Source organism: Eublepharis macularius, chromosome 1, assembly GCF_028583425.1.
Source record: "Eublepharis macularius isolate TG4126 chromosome 1, MPM_Emac_v1.0, whole genome shotgun sequence".
In the NCBI taxonomy this organism is placed as follows: Eukaryota; Metazoa; Chordata; class Lepidosauria; order Squamata; family Eublepharidae; genus Eublepharis; species Eublepharis macularius.
Genome location: NC_072790.1, coordinates 211,677,542 through 211,697,031, shown reverse-complemented (window position 1 = coordinate 211,697,031; position 19,490 = coordinate 211,677,542). Strand labels below are relative to the sequence as shown.

Genomic DNA, 19,490 nt, shown 5'->3' with positions numbered 1-19,490 from the left:
TTAAAGAAGTTCTCTTTTCTGTTGCTTACTTTACGGGGATTGGGAGACACAACTTGCAGCCATCTCTGTAGATGGTGGGGGAATTTGAGGGAGGGTGTCTGTGGTTCAGGTGCTCTTTCACAGGGACCAGCTGGCACTCAGAAGTGTGCCCACCATTGTGGCACCCCTGGGCTGTGCAGAATTGCCCAGGGAAAGAGAGTTTAGAAGTTCCCAGCATAGGGAACAAAGGGAGAGGGCTGGCCTTTGCCAGCCTGTTCCTGGGGTTATGGGTGTGGCGCAGGTGGGGGTGGATTTGGGTCTGTGAGGGGCTAATGTGGGGATTTGGGTCTGTGTGTGGCAGCTGGGGGGGAATTGGGTTTGTGTGGGGCTGTAAGGGGTGGACTTTAGGGGCTGAGAGGACCTACTTGGGGAGGCCATGAAATGCCCCCCCCCAAGTGGGAGCAGTCTGAGCCTTGGTGGGGGGTGGGAGGAAGGGTGGGAGAAGGGCCCCAGAGGGCCGGGGGGCATTTTGCATGCAAAATGCCACCCCTGGCAAGACAAGCCTTCCCCAGCTGTCAGTGGTAGAGAAAAGAGCACCTACTTGGGGAGGCCATGAAATGCCCCCCCCAAGTGGGAGCAGTCTGAGCCTGGGTGGGGGGTGGGGGGAAGGGTGGGAGAAGGGTCCCTGAGGGCTGGGGGGCATTTTGCATGCAAAATGCCACCCCTGGCAACACAAGCCTCCCCCAGCTGTCAGTGGTAGAGATTAGAGCACCTACTTGGGGAGGCCATGAAATGGCCCCCCCAAGTGGGAGCAGGCTGAGCCTTGGTGGGGGGTGGGAAGAGGGGTGGGAGAAGGGCCCCTGAGGGTGAGGGGGCATTTTGCATGCAAAATGCCACCCCTGGCAAAGGAAGCCTGCTTCTTCATTTTTTCCCCATAGGAAATAATGAAGAAGATGAGTAGCAGCATGCTAACAATATGCTGCTCCTTCGCTTTCTTATGGGAGGATGGGGGGACCTGCTTTGGGGGGCCATAACATGGCCCCCCAAAGTCCAATCTGTCTGAATCTTGGGTGGTTGTTAGAGAAGGGTTAGAGGAAGGTCCCCACCAATTTTGGGCTTATTCGGTGGGAAAATGCCTCCCCCAGACGTCCGGGAAGACGGAGGCATTTTCCCATTGAAAAGCCGAAAGAAAGCCGAAAGAATCCCGAAACGTTTCGGCTTTTTTCTTTCGGCTACCCGAAACGTTTCGGCATTCCCCGAAACGTTTCGGCATTCCCCGAAAGAAGCCGAAACACTTTTGTTTCGGCATTCTTTCGGCATTCTGAATGCCGAAACGCACATCCCTAGTTAAGATATATGCAAAAGACTCATGAGTATGAGAACTGGTTGCTCTTTTACAGAGCTGGTTCAGAAACATCCTAATGCTTTGGAATTTTTCCACTCTGAGATGCAATTTATGATGAGACTTCATGTCACTATATAATATTTGTATATCTGAACTGCTGTAGCATACTGATTTAAGTGGTTGGGTTGTGAATCAGCACTCTGTTGGTTCAAATTCTACTACTGCCATGAGCTATGCAGGTGGTCTGGGGTAAGCCACTCCTCTCAACCCAGCTCTGACTTTGTTCACCACTCTGAATGGGGCACTAATCTGTCTAGAAGAGCAGTATATAAATGCAGTTGTTATTATTGTATTTTCCTATTTCCCACACTGGCATTAGCAGTCTGAAAAGGTGGGGTGGAGTTTGAGGAGGCATTAACATGGGAAGCACTGCTTCCATTTGTTTAAGGTAATGTACATGTATCAGGGTGGATTTGATTTAAATCACTAGTCATTAAGGCTTGATTTAAATCATAGTTTTCTACATAAAGACTAATTCTTGCTGGTATAACTTTAATATGCAAGTAGATGCCTGCCTTACCGATAGGTAAAGGAACTTCATTAAAGTATTCCCAAACTGGGTCTCTTTTACGGCCTGCTGCCTTTATAGGTTTTTTCCTCCAAGGAAAGAATGTGATAAACCTCAGGTCATACACACAAAAGATCCAAAGACTTGTGCAGTATTGTGCTCAAAAAGTTTCACTTTCATTTTGTACTGCTTGCCCCTCCCTCCTCACACTTAGTTTCTTCTTGTGCAGATCTATTCCACTCCAAACAATCAGAAAAATATTATTTCTATTCACTGAACTTCTTGAAACTTAGCACTGGAGGGGTTGATTCTGTCTTCATAGGTTTGTAGAACAATAGGATTAAGGTCTTTTTCTCAACTCTGTTCATGTTATAACATTTTTGCTGTGAAGAAGAGGCATGTGATCTCTGCTGAGCTGACACAAATTCAGTTTTGAGAACTGCAAAACCAAGCATCTGTGACAATATCTTGTAGGCAGAGAAACTGCCCAATAATCTTACAAAAACCTCTGGAAGAGCATGACATTGTGAATGGATTAATGGAATTTATTTACCAAAAAAATTAAACATATACAGCCTTATTCTACATAATTAAAAACTAATCTTTATTTCATGATGGAATAACCTTTGGATGGTAATATATTTTCCTCAAAAAGCATTTTATTTTAAAAAATCCAATTTAAATCAAAAAAATCTGATTTAAATTAAAAAAATCCGATTTTTTTGATTTTTTTAAAAAAAATCATTGATTTTTATCCACCCTGACATGTATGCACACACCCAGTATCAACCGATGGACTTCCAGTAATTTTTAAGTCAGTTATTAATACAAACCTTCGCCTTTGTGGGTTTTGTCAGAGTTCTTTTTGACTTCCCAATTAGATGTTTTTATTCCACTCCCCCACTCATCCTTTCTCCCTTTTCATATCCCAATAAGCTTTTTAAAAAACTTGGATTAAGCTGCTAATACTTATTTTTACTGAGCTTTCTTCACACGCCCTACAGACCCATTTAACATCACTACCTCAGGGAAGAAAGGAAAGAGTTAACTTTTTGTCTTTGTTCTCCTTGTCCCGAGCAAGCTGTACATACTGTTTTATCCAAATCCCATGGATTATCAGTTAGCAACGAAAAAAAATCTGTGGAGGGGGGTCTGTACAATGTGAAGAAGGAAGCTCCCTTATCTGCAACCCATTTCCCATAGATGGGCATGGCCTTTCCCCTCATCAGACAATCAGTACTGCAACTATTGCAGCAGAGTTGGAATCAAAGATCAGTCCCTACATATGATGCCGTCCAGCTCCCATTTCTGTTATCACCAAGGTGCTGGATAAAGATCAAATGGGAGGGCATGAACTGCATTCTGCCCACTGCCTTCCGGCCACAACAGCCTTAGTTTCCCAAGGTCCTGCTACTTGTCCAGGGTACTAAAAGATTTCTAAAATCCTAAACATTGCATTCTATTTCCGCCCGCATTCATTATTTAGAATTGTCACTTCAGAAGGATTTGTACAGTTGACGAAAGGTGTGTGTGTGTGTGTGTGGGGGGGGGGTTAAATGTGAAAAGCGTATCTGGTTAATGATGTAGATTCATTCTTTTTAAAAAAGAAAATTAATTGGTATAAAAATTGTTTGTGCTGTTTCCTCAGTGTCTAGTTCTCAAACAGATTTTTGTTACAAGCAATTCGGGGGGGGGAGTGAGAAGAAAAAGGTGGGTTTGAAGCACAAAAGAGTATTTGAGAAGTGTTATTCCATGTTCCCATGGAGATCTCAACAACACATTCATCCTCTTCTGTACCTGACTACAAAACCTGAATTCCAGTGACCCTTTTATTTTGTGCATGCTGGAATATCCAGAGAGCTACTGTATACAATGGTCCTGTGTTTGGAAAATTCATACTCAAATGGATGTTTCCCCCAGCAATTGCAACACACTTTACAGGCTGTCCTTTTTGCTCCAGTGCTTTATGCAGCTGGGGTGAGGGGGAGAAGGTTGCTTGGTTAGAGGAATGTGTGCTGAACAAATTCATTTCAGCCATATATTTTAACTAAATAAATAAAAACTAGTCATGTTAGCAAAACAGAACTTCCACGGGCAGAAGTAAGATTTCTGAACGGCGGATGCTGAAGACAAACTACAGAAAGGCCTTGCTTGTGAGTTTCACTGGTGCATGGGATCAACCACTCTGAGAAACAATGCTGGATGAGATGGCCCATTCATCGAATGCTCGTCCGACATTTATGCATACATACTGGGCTAATGAAAAAGAGCAAGAGTCCACTAGCACCTATGAGAATAACAAAATTACTATCTGAAGAAGTGAGCTGTGGCTCATGAAAGCTCATACCCTACCACTGATTTTGTTAGTCTCATAGGTGCCACTGGACTCTTGCTCTTTTCCACTGCTACAGACAGACTAACACAGCCACCCATCTTGTACTGGGCTGAGTTTAGTATCATTTGAGCATTGTTCTGAACATCTTGACACAGCACATGTCGCAGTGTGTCAAATTCCCTTTTAGGTGCCATACTAAATGTAAGCCTGACTCCCAGTGCTGGCTGGTTACTGGTTTGCACATGCACAATGTTATCTGCTGCAAGGGTTCCTTGGCAGCAAAAGGCGGTGTGCATGTACAGCTCTTGTCCCAGGCTGCTCTGAGCAGAGAAGCTGGGTCCTTTCAACCTAACCACATTCTTCTGTGAGAGTAATAAATAACATTCGATTTATACACCACTGTTCAGGACAACTTAACACCCACTCAGTGGTTTACAAAGCGTGTTACCATTCTAATGACAATCACCCTGTAAGGTGAATGGGGCTGAGAGAGTGCTGGAAGAGCTGTCACTGACCCAAGGTCACCCAGCTGGCTTCAAGCGGAGGAGTGGGGAATCAAACTCGATTCTCCAGACTGGAGTCCTGACACTCTCAACCACTATACCAAACTGGCTCTCCAGTAGGGGGCAAAAAGCCTTTCCAATCGATCCTCTCTAGTACAGTCCTCCCTTGCCCCATTTAGGCTCCAAGCATATCTACACAGACCATGCCCATATTCAACAGTGGATCAAAGTGTTTTGCTATCCCTGTGCCTCACTGCTGCTACTGTCACCCCACCCAGGAGCCAAAGGAGATAACCTTTTCCTCTTCATGGCCCTTGTTCTCTTTAAAAATAGTGCAACATTTTGCCTGCAGGCCTTCCTGAACTTAGTTTAGGCACCATGTTGGTTGACTTGGCAACCAGAAAATGGTGGCCATATTCTCATGAAGAGAAGGAATATCACAAAAGTTCAAGAACTGAAGTGCCTGGTTTGCCATGTGGGTTTTAAAAGGCCTGCGGGAGGGAGGCAGTAAAGACCATTCCTGGCTCCAAGGCAGCAATAACAGGAAGGGGTGGGAAGGTGCTGCCACTGAAGGCAATTGCTTTTGGTTGGCTTCTTGTAGAACTGGCCTTACATCATTAATCTAGAGAAGTCTGAATATGGATCTAGGTTGATTCAAACAATTATTTTTAACCTAGTAGCATTGTACCCAAAGAGGTCTCCTTAATTGGTTGGCGGAATTAACTTTAAGGAGGCAAGCAAGAGAGGGTAATGAATTCCCCACCTATGTTTACAGGGAATATTCCCTTAGAGAACTCTCAAATAAATCAGATAGATGTTCAACCAGAAAGGTTTTTTTTTAATTAAAAAGAGAAATAAAGGGCAAACATACAAGAACTATATGCAGCACACATACAAGGCTAACTAAGAAAATCAGGGAGGAAAGGGGGATAATTACCAGTTTTCAAGATAGAGGTCCACAAAGACAGCAGCAAAATGACCAGCATTTTACAAAGGGAAGAGGCCCAGAACTAGACATGGGCACGATCTTAATTACGATTTCAAAAAACCCCCAATTTTGGCATTTGTGCCATTGTGACTCAGCTAATCGGTTCCGTCCACGGCAACTGATCCAGCAGTTGGGGGTTTGCTTGTTTGGGACTTGATCGGATATATCAGTTTCTGTTCAGAATTTCAGACACTCTTGCACCAGTAATTTATCCCCGGGGCAACAGAGCCAGGGGAATGAGCTGTGTTTGCCCTCCTTCTATCGCCCTCGAAATACGAATGGAAGCCCAGCTTTCCTTGATTAGCAGGCTTCCTTCCAACCATGGAGCAGCAACCCAGGGGAGGGAGTGGGAAGGGGGTGTTCTGAAGCCATGGGCACAAAGGAAAGGCAAAAGGCAGCACGGGAGGCTGGGAGGCTGCCCGCGCCATGAGTCTTTCCCCAGGACAAGGGGCACGTAGGCAAGCCGGCTGCCCCTTGTCCTGGGGAAAGGCAAACGGCAGCACGGGAGGCTGGGAGGCTGCCTGCGCCGTTTGTCTTTCCCCAGGACAAGGGGTGTGCAAGCAAGCCAGCCACCCCTTGTCCTGGGGAAAGACAAAAGGCAGTGCGGGAGGCTGGGAGGCCACCTGCGCTGTTCGCCTTTCCCCAGGACAAGGGGCGCGTGGGCAAGCCGGCCGCCCCTTGTCTTGCAGGGCAGGTGAACGGCGCGGGCAGCCGCCGAGCCACTCGCGCTGCCGCCAGCTCCGCAGCGCACTAGGACAGCCAGCTTGCTGCGTGGGCGGGGGGAGGGCGACCCAGGAGCACGCGCGCATGTGCAAGAGCCTGACTACGGTTGCCCTGGGCACTGGAAACCGTAGATCCGGCCCTGGGAATGTCCCCTCCCTGAGGGGAGGCGGCTTGTTGCCGGGTTAAAAACTCCCCCCCTCTACTCTAAGTGTGTGTGTGTGTGTGGATGTCCCCTCCCTCCCTGAAGGGAGGTGGCTCATCGCTGCCTCCCCCTGCGCGCCGGGCCTGGCGGCTGCTGCCACCAACCACCATTCCTATATCGCTGGAAACAGCGGGGCACCCTCCCGCTTTGGCTTTCCCGATTCCGGATCGGAAATGGGACTTGATCGGTTAGAATCGGTGGCCTGGGTTCGGCAGCGGCTCGGATCCACGAACGGCTTAATCGGTATTTTTTTTGGATTGTGCCCATCTCTACCCCTTGCGGGGGGGGGGCTAGTTATTGGGCAAAATATTCCCAGGGCAAGCTGATATCTTCGCCCCCAAAACAACTTAGTGAGTTGTCTGGAGGTTGGACAATAAGTTGAGAGAGGTTTGATGGTTCCTGAGTTAGATTATAGGTGAAAAGTGTTTGATGACCCTTTTAAACCGTGCACGGGAAAAAATTACCAGATTTGCTAAGCCGCTTTAATTAAGGTAGGTGATGAGTGAGAATGGGTGTCAGGAGTTTCCTGAGAGCCTCGTTGTTCTAAGTTACGCATCTCTTTCAGCCACTCTGACTCACACTCTGGTCATTTTCCACCAGGCAGTGCCTTGGACGTATGATATATGAGGAAGAGGTGTTTATGATATTCCATCCATAAACTGCCTTCTTAGAGTGAGGAGGGGGCCTGACTGCTAACAGCATCATCAGGCATGGATTTTTGTAGCCTGTTCAAATGATCTTTTTCAAATTCTTCTAATGTTTGCCTACAATGCAACTGTCAATATCCAAATTCAACTCCATTTTGAAAGGAAAAGCAATCAGCAAAAGCCTCTCCAAATGCAGATCAGCATCTCTCCCAAGCGGGCCTTCAAGAAACCAACAGTGCAATCCTAGATGGTGTTTAGGATTGCATTACAACTTGGCCAGTGGTAAATTCACGTGTAGGATTTGATAGATTTGCATCCCCCCCCCCGGTGGTGTTTTTTTTACGATCAGTCTGGGAGAAAGTGCTTATTACTGCTCATTCAGCCTAAGGAATTGCCCTCTGCCTGACCAATGCATTTCTCCTGCTGGCAACACAAATTGTGTGTTTACTTGATTTGCTCTGACATTGTGTGTGATTAAGGGACCGATATGTGAATGAAAGACACTGTATGACGCTCTTGCTATGACACTTACATGAATGCAAATCAAGTTTGACTCACTTGGAGGAAGAAACTTTTTTTAAAAATTCAAGGCCATAGCCAACCTGTAACTGGGAGCAGTCTGTTAATGATAGGCCGTTTTGGAGGTCTTTCATTCATAGAGTCACAGAATCACAGAGTTGGAAGGGGCCATACAGACCTTCTAGTCCAACCCCCTGTCCAATGCAGGGGAGCTCACTACCTCCCTAGGCAGCTGATTCCACCTTTGAACTACTCCATAGTTTGGAGGTGACTTGATGGCACGTAACACAAACTGGGAGCAGGAGGAACCTCCAGATAGAAAGTCTCTCCTGTCTAACTAGGAGATTGATTCTAGAGTAAGAGGTTCTATCCTCTTTTAACAGCTTGCCCCCCCCTCTTGCATTCCCTGGAGGCATATCTGATTAAAACTTTCTCAGCCTAGTGAACTGTTAAGGGAGATTTGTATACACCCTCACATACGTCATCCTACTGGTGAGTCATCTCTGGCTGGAATTTCTGCTCCATTTGTTGATTTGCACCAAGATTTTTTTTTGAAGGCTAGGTGGTTTACTTCTGGTCACTTAGCCTTGCTTTTATACTTTCTATCTTAGCCTGAACTCTCTAACCTTTTAGCTGCATCCTCCAATCCCTCTTTCCTTCCTGTTGTATGAGCATTTAATCTATAGGAGGCCAACTTGCTTCTCAGGTAGGATTTGCAGGCTGCAATCCAGAGAGCTCTCCTGTATTTTTTAAAACCCTGATGCAGCAATAGACAAGGCAGCCCTGGCTGCTCCCAACAGTTTCTCCTTTGGTCTTTGCTTTCTTTCTCTCTTTCCCGCCACCTCCCAATGCACTGGGGATTTCGATGCACGCATTTGTATACATATTTGTATATATATTGCTGGAGGATGTACAGGCTTGGTGGCATAGCAGAGTGTTAGAACTACACACATGAACAAACATGAAGTTGCCTTATTCTGAATGAGACCCTTGGCCCCTCATGGTGAGTATTCTCTACTCAGTCTGACAGTGGTCTCTGGTAGAGGTCTTTTATATCACCTTCTGCCAGATTCTTTCACTGGAGATGCCAAGGTTTGACCTTGGTCCCTTCTGCATACCAGACAGATGCTCTGCCACTAAGCCATGGCCCCTCCCCAAGAAGAGCCTTCTTGGATCCGATCCAAGGTCCATTTAGTATGGCAGTCAGTTTGAACCCAGTTCTTTATTATAGTTTGATCTTGCTTTCTCAACCAAAAATTGGCTGCCAAAGCAGCTCACAGGAAGCAGGATGGAGGGAGCCTCATATTGCACAAAATTTCACAGAGGAAAACAGGGACATATTTGTTTCCTTCTATACGCTCTGCCCCTCCCCCCCAACGTTGGTGGGTCTGAATACTGTTTGTAAGTTGTGCTTTTTCATAAGCTTTCCCATCTGATCAGTGATTCCTTTGATATATGGCAAAAACACTTTTCCTGTGGGAGACTGTTTTTCCTTAGTTGTTTGATTTATCCTTGGTTTAATCGCTCTTCTGATTTCATTTCTGGAGTAGCCATTTGCTTGAAGTGCGTGGTTTAGATTATTCTAAACCACGCACTTCATCTACGATGCTACGCACTTCATCTACACATGCTATGTTCAGCAAAAGACAATAGAGACCCCCTTACCTCTGCAGGAGTATACCTGCATACCCTGCAGCTGTGGACAAGTTTACATCGGGACCGCACAGTGTAGCATCCAGACAAGAATAAAAGAACATGAAAGTCACTGCAGACTTGGCCATCCGGAAAAATCAGCAGTGGCTGAACATAGCCTAACTCAAACAGGACACAGTATCCTATTCCGGGACACTAAAATACTGGACAACACTTCCAACTACTTCGTCAGATTGCACAGGTAAGCCATTGAAATTCATAAGCATAAGCACAATTTCAACAGGAAAGAAGAGACTTTAAGAATGAATAGAGCATGGTTTCCAGTCCTGAAAAATACCAGGCTAACAAAATACTCTATATTTTACAATAGCCCTGCAGAGAAGATTAGCATATCAAGCACCAATCCATATGCAAAAGAATCTCCTCAGGATACAGTGAAGCCTCCCCCATTAGCATTCCACACCCTGGGAAACTCTTACAGGATGACTCAGCCCAAACCCACCTTCCTGAGTAGATATAAATTACCTGCCAACATCTTCTCCACACTGGGACACTGAGAGATCTCTGTCTTTTGGTGCTACACCTCTGAAGATGCCAGCCACAGCTGCTAGCGAAACGTCAGGAACTACAATGCCAAGACCATGGCTTTACAGCCCAGAAAAACCACAACAACCATTGTTCTCCAGCCGTGAAAGCCTTTGACAATATAAAAGTGTCATGGTTTCTTCCACTCCAACCAACCTCAACGTCAATAAAATAGCTGGAGTGATCCACTGTACCCTGGAGAATAGAGCAAAACTTCTTTCACTTTCCGTACTCATTTGTTCTTCCTCCAGGTTGCCACATGGGGAAATGAATGCCATCTACAGCATCAATGCAATGTGGAAAACCCAGACAGAGAAATCCATCCATAATCTAAGGAACAGGGAGAAAAAGAAAAATGAGGAAATGCGCACTGAAGTATAGCGCACCAATTACATATTCTCCGAGAATCTACAGAGCCCATTTTCCATTATACGTATTAAAAATGTTCAAATATTTCTTCATCATGGTTCTTAAGAAAAAAAAAGACATCCAGCTGGTGCAGAGATGCGGGAGGGAACTATGAAAAGCAACACAAGGGAATCACTTCTAATCTCTGGGGGACACACCAATACCACAGCAGAAATCTACGGTCCAAGTATTTTCCTCCTATGTCTCTGCCATCAGAAATTTAACTTGAAGGAATCAATACATGCTTGCACAAAATAATATGAATGAGTCATTACCTTTCCAACCTCTGTTCCCAGGCAAACTGTTTTTCTTAGAAGCTTGAGTTCCATTGCAAAGGATGCTTCCTTGACAATCTCAGCCACAGGTGAAATCCCAATACCAAACTGTCTTGATATGTGTTGGCATTGGTTAAGTTGCTCAACAGATACTGTGTTGGCGGGAGGCCTGACTCCCCCAGACTCACCTCGTCACGATTGCACCGAGGCATCCAGGTGACTGGAGTTTGAGATGAGGGCTGACGGAGCAGCCCTGGCCCTAGCCAAGCTGGAGGATGGGCCAGGACACTAGCCAGGATGCAGCTGGAGGCCAACAGAGCTACCCTGGCACAGGCTGAGCTGCAGAATGGCATGGAGGCTGGCAGCTAGGCCAATGTGGTAGCACTGAGCCTGACCATGGCTCTGGCTGTAGCCAGGCCCAGGAGCGGTGCAGAAGCCACTGGCTGGGCCGAGGGATGGCTCGAAAGCTGGGGAAGCCACCATGAAGACCCCGAAGTGTGCTGGTGCCAGCCAGGGGCTGGCAGGCACAGCCCAGCCTGCCCCAGCTGATGCAGGTATTTGGAGGCAGCACCCATGGTGCTGGCATGGCAGCAGCACTGGCAGGAGGCGTTGGAGCCTCAGAACAACTGGAGGCAGGCCAGAGGGCCCAAGCCCAGCAGATGCAGCAGCTACGCACCCACAATGATGGATGCCAGCCCGGCCCCCACTCCAGGGCGGCCGGGGGGAGCAGGGCAGAGCCAAGGGTTGGGTTGCCAGCTCCAAGTTGGGAAATTCCTGGAGATCTAGGGGGTGAAACCTGGAGAAAGTGGGTTTTGGGGAAGGAAAGGACCTTGACATGGCATAATTCCAGAGAGTCCACCCCACAAAGTAGCCATTTTCTCCAGGTGAACTGATCTCTGTGGCCTGGAGACCAGTTGTAATTCCAGGAGATCTCCAGCCACTACCTGGAGGCTGGCAATGGGAGGGCCAGTGAGTAGTTGGGAGTGGACAAGACTGTTGGGAAGAGAGAGAGACAAGCCAGAGAGAGCAAAGGGTGTCTGCAGAGCCACCATAACGGAGGGAGAGAGGGAACAAGGGTGATGTCAACCCCCCTCCCCCCCATTTCTGAGGCCTTTCTTACACCAAGTTGGGCGTATATTATAGGCCATTCTGGAGGGCCAGTCCTCCCAGGCTCTGTTGACCCTAGTGTGGAGCCTGACATACTGGTTGCTGCATAACAATGGATTGGCATGGTGGTCTTCCACATAATGCATCCATGATCTCCATAAATTTTAATGGTGTTTGTATTTGTTATCCGCCCTGAGCCTGTGAAAGCGGGGAGGGCGGAATATAAATATAATAAATTAAATTAAATTAAATATACTGTGTTGCATCTAGTGTTGGTCATCCCAGAAACTCATAACAACTTGCCTGGAAAAGCCAATGCAAAACTGGCTTTCTTGAGTTCTGATGAACTGAAAATCGAACACCACCTTTAAATGACACTGTTGGTGCGGAAGTGAGAGGGACCAAATTCGAATGCCTCCCCGACGGGTCAAAATCACAAAAAGCCTGCGATGTCTGTTGTGCAGAAAAGGCCATAGTCTCTAAACACATATTCAACATTTACCATTTGGATAGGGCCCAACTGGATGCCCAGATTTCCTCTGTGGCACATAATGTCTTTTATCGGCTGTGACTGATGCACCAGCTATGGCTGTTCCTTGAAAAACATGGTCCACCCTCTGATTACATCCAGGTTAGGTTACTGTAATGCATTTTATGTGGGGCTGCCTTTGAAAATGGTCTGGAAACTTCAGCTTATCCAAAATGCAGCAGCCAGGCTATTGTCAGGGGGAGAATAAAGGAATTGTATCACCCTAGTGCTGAAAGATCTGCCCTGGCTATTTTTTCTGGATACAATTCAAAGCTCTTTAAAGCTGTCAGTAGCTTGAGGGCAGGGCATTTGAAGAACTGCTTGCTTCCTCCCATCTTGTCCAGCCTGCTGGTTAAAATCTTCCTCACAAGCCCTGCTCTCTGTGCCACCACCTTCAGAGGTGGGGCAGGTGGCAACTAGAGGCAGGGGTTTTTTTTAGTGGCACTTCACTTTACAGAATGCCCTTCCTCTTGAGGCTCACCTGACACCTGTGTTGCTTTCTTCCAGGACAAAACATTGTGTTCACTCAGACTTTTAATTAAGGGATTGATTTTTAAAATATTATTTTAGTCTGGAAGATGTAATTTTAAGCTGCCAGTTATCTGTTTTTATGGTTATGTTTTTATGCTGGGCTAGGATTTTTAATGTTAGGTGTTAACTGATATCTTCTAATGTACTGTTTTTGTTAATTTTATTTTGTAAGCCACCTCAGGCAAGTTCCTGGAGAGGTGGCATATTTATAAATAAATAAATAAATAGTTAGTGGGAAAAGGATGGATGGAATGGAAACGAACATGCCCTGACATTCTTTATAAAGGCATGTTTAAAAGCTTTCAAGAAAACATAACTGGAATAAAATATTTTTTTAAAAATAAACAGGGTCAACTACCAGAAAATTAATGGGGACAGTTGGAATATATGCTCTTGATCCAGGTATAACAGAGGGGTACTTGGGTAATTCCTGTTTTCCTGCCATTACTGGGGCTACTAGAAATAGCCTTGGGAGACTCCCAAGTGGGGCATGAAGGCCTTAGCTCACCCTCACCAACAGCCATACTGCCTTTGCAAGTGGTGAGTCTGTTTAGCTATAATGTCCAGCTAGGGATGCCAGCTCCAGGTTGGGAAATTCCTGGAGATTTGGGGGTGGAGCCTGGAGGATGGGGGTTGGGGAGGAAAGGGAGCGCAGAGGGTTATAATGCCAGGGAATTCACCCTCCAAAGCGTCCATTTTCTCCAGGGGAACTGGTCGGTGTCATCTGGAGATCAGCTGTAATTCAAGATCTCCAGGCCCCAACTGGAGGACGGCAACCATACAGCCAGCAGTTGTTGGAGAAAGATCTGTCCTCTAAACCATCATTCAAATCATTTTTTAAAACTAGTGACCCCCTCCAAAGCTGGAGAGGTACCCGAAAGCAGGGGACTGTAGGTCTGGTTCTAGTTTTAAGGACAATCTGGTTTGTACCATGCTGAGCAGCGTAAATGGCTGAGAAGATCATATTTCTATGCGACGGAAGCCAAAGCATACTCACTTCGTTGCGTTTTAAGCTGTCCTAGGTTGGTTCTGCTGCTGAGCCAGCAGTCGTGTGAATATGCAATTGCTATGCAGCTTGCATAGCAGTATGCAAAGACAAAACAATCGAGCCTGAATTCTCCCTACAAAATAAAGGGACGAAACTGAGGCTATCATGAGAAGGCTAGACTCACTGGAAAAGTCAATAATGCTAGTAAAAGTGGAAGGCAGTAGGAAAAGAGGAAGACCCAAAATGAGATGCCTTGACTCAATAAAGAAAGCCACAACCTTCGGTTTGCAAGACCTGAACAATGCTGTTAATGATGAGAGGCCTTTTGGGAGGGCATTCATTCACACATGCGACTGACAACGTGCGCGCCTGCCTGCAGTAGTCGGGAGCCCAGCGGTTTAGCGACAGCAGCACGTGTCTGCGCGCCGGAGAATTCCGTGTTTACAACTCTGCGCTTGCACGCCGCGGGTCGGAGAGCGTCTTTTGGGAGCCCACCAGTCGCCTGTGAAGAGAGCGGGCCCAGCCTGGCTGTACTACGTGGGGCAGCGTGAGGAGGGCTTCTGCCTGCGCGTCTTGCAAGGGGACGAGACCGCCTGGGAGGAAGGCGAGCCGCGGCTGCGGCGCCTCCTCACGACCGCGAGCCTCCAGCCGGCCTGCGAGGGCGTGAGTGCGCACGCGGCGGGGGGGGGGGGGCTGCGGTTCCCTCTCCCGCCCTTTCGCCCCCCCCCCCCGCCATCCAGCGCGGGTGGGAGGCAGCGCAGCAAGCCAGGCCGAGCAGCTCCCGCACGTCGGCGATGACTTCAGCCTCAGCCGCTGGCCGCCGCTGGAGCGCTCCGCAGCGCGGCCGGGGGATGCTCTCTGCCCGCGACTGCAAGCCACGAGCGGCCCTCGCTGCCTCCTCTGGCCGACCAAACGCTACTGCTGCGGTGGCCAGCGCTTGGTAAGGAGGGGGCTGCTTTCGAAGGAGAGGGAGGAGGAAGCGGGCCGGGGCGCCTCGGGACTGGCCGGGAAGCCCTCGCTCGCCCCTCCGCTGCGTGCGCCTGGGGCGCAGCTTCGACCCGACTGGCGGTGCCGCTGCCTCTCTTCGGGCTCTGGGCCAAGGCGCACCTGCGCCCTGATGGGCTGCCGTGGCCAGATTCATGCCCTAGGCCCCAACCTCTTTTTCTCTTTTAATGGTACCGGGCGCATGAAGGGATGCACGGCGGGAGTGGGAAGTATAGAGCTGCCCATTGCTGGGTGTGAATGATGGCTGGACACTGGGGGCTTCTTGGGAAGGTGGGGAGCAGGGGAGAAGTGGGTCCCCTGCCTGCATCCAGGTCAGTGGTGTAGAGTCAGACATTGTGTGGCAGACTAGCAGGGTAATGAATCTGGGATCTCCTCCCCTACCCGAATTTTCTCCACCATAGTTCCAGGCTATACACTTTTGAGAGTCAAATCTCCCTTAGTCAGATACCAGAGCTTTGACTCTCCGAAAATCTTATTGGTCCTTAAAGTGCTATTGGACTCAAATCTTGCTTTTCTGCTGCAGTCCAGCACCGCTACCCACCTGAAACTATCCATCATATTCATTCACTAGAATATTTTTTTTTTTGCAAAACATTGCTGATCTCTTTTGAGGATAACAGGTAGAAACAGCTTTAGACCAAGTGGTAGGTGGAGATTGTAGGAGTTTTATTTGGGGCAACAAGGTGCATGCAAAGCAAGAGAGCTGAGCTATAGGTGGTTCCTTGCGCTTCTCCCACTGAAAGAATTAGACATAAAAAGTATTTGGTGCAGTGCCGATAGTTATAAAGGCTAAATATGTGAGCACTTGGACTTTAACTACGTACTGTTTTAGATAAAGGGAAAAGATAGAACATGGCTGTCAAAAAATGGATCCAGGTGAAAAACTTCTCCAAATTTTATTTCAGCAAATCCAGTCTCTGTAGTAATTTTTTTAAAAGTAAGGTTTCAGAGTTAATCTATTTGTACTGGCGTTTCACTCTATTTCCTGTGCTTTTAAAAACTGCAGTAGAATTGTCAGACATGCTTTCTTTTTGTAACACTACATAGTTATTAAAGATCAAGAGCAACCTTTCTGGCTAGATCATGTCATCTGTTGACTTTATTTTTGGGTTGTGGGGGGATTTGTGCTTGTTCTAACAGGCTTCACCCACCATGGATCTCGCTTGCTGCAAACTTCTAATGTGAGGTGCTTGGTTCCGACCTCCTGCTGGGATAGCTGAGTATTATTTCCTCGAGGATGAACCTGACAGGTCAGGCTGAGGCAAAATGGACAGACCAGCCCAACTCCTCATCACAGCTGCCACTGCGTTCCTGGAGCAGCAATGACACCTTCTCTTTCCAAGGAGATATCCAGGAGATTATTCACACAGCCACCCTGGTCACATGTACTTTCCTCCTGGCTGTCATCTTCTGCTTGGGTTCCTATGGCAACCTCATTGTCTTCTTGTCCTTCTTTGACCCAGCCTTCCGGAAGTTCAGGACCAATTTTGATTTCATGATCCTCAACCTGTCTTTCTGTGACCTCTTCATCTGTGGAGTGACTGCCCCCATGTTCACTTTTGCCCTTTTCTTAGACTCTGCGGCTGGCATCCCCGATGCATTCTGCTTCACCTTCCACCTCACCAGCTCCGGTTTCATCATCATGTCTCTCAAGACAGTGGCTGTCATTGCCGTACACCGACTGCGCATGGTCTTAGGGAAGCAGCCCAACCGGACTGCCTCTTTCCCTTGCACCCTCTTGCTCACTTTACTCTTATGGGCCACTAGCTTCACTCTTGCCACGCTGGCGACCATGAGGACCCATAAATCCCGCCTCTGTCTTCCCATCTCCAGCCTAGTCAGCGGAGAGGGGAAGATCATCCCTTACTTGTATGTGACTGACTTCATTTGCTGTGTGACGGTGGTTTCAGTCTCCTACATCATGATAGCCCAAACCTTGAGGAGAAATGCTCAAGTCAGGAAGTGCCCTCCCATCATCACAGTGGATGCCTCTAGGCCTCAGGCTTTCATTGGACCACTTGTAACAGGGTGTGCTGATGGGGTACAGTGTACTATGCCAGCTCTGTATAGAAACCAAAACTATAATAAGCTGCAGCATGTCCAAACCCATGGGTACATGAAGAACCTCAGCCAGCTGTCTGCGCCAGCAGCCAGCAGATTCCAGCTGGTGTCCACGGTTAACTTGTCCACAGCCAAGGACTCCAAAGCTGTAGTAACTTGTGTGGTGATCGTCCTTTCTGTCTTAGTTTGCTGCCTCCCTTTGGGTATCTCCTTGGTGCAAGATGTCATGTCCAGGAACAGTGGCTTTATCCTTTACCAGTTTGAACTGTGTGGATTTACCCTTATTTTTTTCAAATCTGGATTAAACCCTTTTATATATTCCCGTAACAGTGCTGGGTTGAGGAGGAGGGTACTTTGGTGCCTCCAGTTCTTAGCACTGATATTTTTTTGCTGCAAGCAGAAAACTAGGCTTCGAGTTGTCGGCAAAGGGAGCCTCGAGGCAAACAGAAACAAGTCATCCCATCATGAGACCAACTCAGCATACATGTTGTCTCCAAAGCCCCAGAAAAAGTTTGTGGACCAGGCTTGTGGCCCTAGTCATTCCAAGGAAAGTGTGTTAAGTCCTAAGGCTTCCGGGGGCCATCCCCATTATGGAGGACAGAGTAGCTCCACTCCCATGAACACCCGCATTGAACCTTATTATAGCATCTATAATAGCTGCCCTTCTCAGGAAGTGAGCACTCCAAATAGCCTGCAGCTGGCAAATTCTCAATTTGGTTTTGCCAAATCATATATTGCCATGCACTACCACACCACTAATGACCTAGTGCAGGATTTTGACAGTACTTCTGCTAAGCAGATACCAGTCCCCTCTGTGTAGCTGGTGGGCAGACCACAAGTCAAGTCCAAAAATATGGTATAGTGCCATTCTAGCATGCACTGCAATACATCCCCATCCTGCTTTGGGGTGTTTTTGTCCCTAGTCTATTAAGCAGGCGGCATCCAACATGAGGGAGGCAGGTTGGAATGCAGGTCTAACAGTATACCATAGCAAGGCTTCCAAGCTTTCCTGTTCCTGCCAGGCATTTCACTTGTACCTTTGGCATATGTTGGCCACCTTTGTTCTACCACTTCATTGGGTATCTGTTTCTTCTTTTTTAGTGGTTTCGTGTTACTGATCTCCAAGTTTATTATATTACAAAAATATTTCTGAATGCCAGCATACAATATTTAAATCTGCTTTTTGTCAAAAATGGTTGCCAACTACAAAACACCAGATTATTCATAAGTACTCAGTGGTTTTAGAACTGATCTGGGTATTAGTTCGCTGTTTTCTGTGGTATTGTCTTGAAAGTGCACAATAGGCTTGCCAACCTCCCAAGTGGGGCCTGGAAATTTCCTGGAATCACAACTGATCTCCAGATGGAAAAGATCAGTTTCCCCTGGGTGCTTTGGAGGGTGGACTCTATATACCCCACTGAGGTATTTTCTCTCCCCAACCCCCTACCTACCCCAGACTCGATTCCCAAATCTCTAGGAATTTCCCAGTACGAAGTTGACAACCCTAGTGCACAGTTTTGGCATTAACAAAGAAGCCTGCCTTTTAAAGATTGCTACTCTGAATTGTATATATTATCAGTTCAATGCATAACATTTTTTAAAAAATGGGCTGGAGATGGGTGTTTAATTGTGTTGACAGTAAAACATATGTGGTGGCAAAGAAACAAACTAGAAGTACTGCCAGGACCACTGTTTGTTTAAAAGGTTATTTTACTTTATTTTGAAAGGATTCCAAATGGAGCCTGAATTGAAAGCAAATTTATAGAAACTTTTAAAAACAAAATGCAGTATTACTGCTGTAGGGGGAAAAGTATGATGATTTCAGAGAACTGTAGACTTGGAATATATGGATATTAAGGAACTGAAGCTAATCTAATCCAATATTTTGTGCTCAGACAGGATCTTCTGCTATTTAGTTAGCTATTAACTCCTCCTTTTTTCATTAGAAACCCTGACAATATCTATTTTTTTAAAACCAAACCATATTAACAGCCTGAAAGACAAATATTTCCTAATTTGAAAGACTCTACTAGTTGGGTGTGATTTTTCACTCAACACAGGCAGCCAAACAAGTGGTTAATTACATGCCTCTTTTATACTTATCCAAACACCTTGCAACGTATTTGTTCTCATATTCCAGTTGATGTAACAGAGAAGGAAGTTACATCAAATAAGATGAACTTGCTCTTAAGGAGATCTTTCAGTGAAAAAAAATTCTGATGAGCTTAAGCAAAGTGCTGCATCACACAATAAAGGTGAAAGCTGCTACCCTCCAGGCTTATAATTAAGAAAAAATGACTAAGACATTTTAATAATTATTTTTAGCAAATACAGGGCTCTTGAGGATGTTCAAAGCATTTCACATACATTGGCTTATATCTTGCTGAAAACTTCTTTGCCTATCCCCCTCCTCCCGCAACCCAAAATGCTGCCCCTGAGGGACAGGAGGACCCTAAGGAACAGCATGATGGGATAGTTGGAGGTCTGTGGTGAGGTGGAGGAATCAGCAAAAATCACCCCCCCCTTCCTTCAGAGGCAA

The 19,490-nt window shown here is 46.8% G+C and overlaps 1 protein-coding gene across 1 annotated transcript; it reads left to right on the top strand.

Annotated features, from left to right (window-relative positions):
* Positions 1-16,127: 16,127 nt before the first annotated feature.
* Positions 16,128-17,771, top strand: GPR75 (G protein-coupled receptor 75). The gene has a single exon (XM_054996434.1). It carries the CDS (start codon positions 16,128-16,130, stop codon positions 17,769-17,771), a length of 1,644 nt encoding a protein of 547 aa, XP_054852409.1.
* Positions 17,772-19,490: the final 1,719 nt, after the last annotated feature.

Coding starts and splice junctions, on each gene's coding strand:
- GPR75 (XM_054996434.1), top strand. CDS start 16,128: ATGAACCTGACAGGTCAGGCTGAGGCAAAATGGACAGACCAGCCCAAC.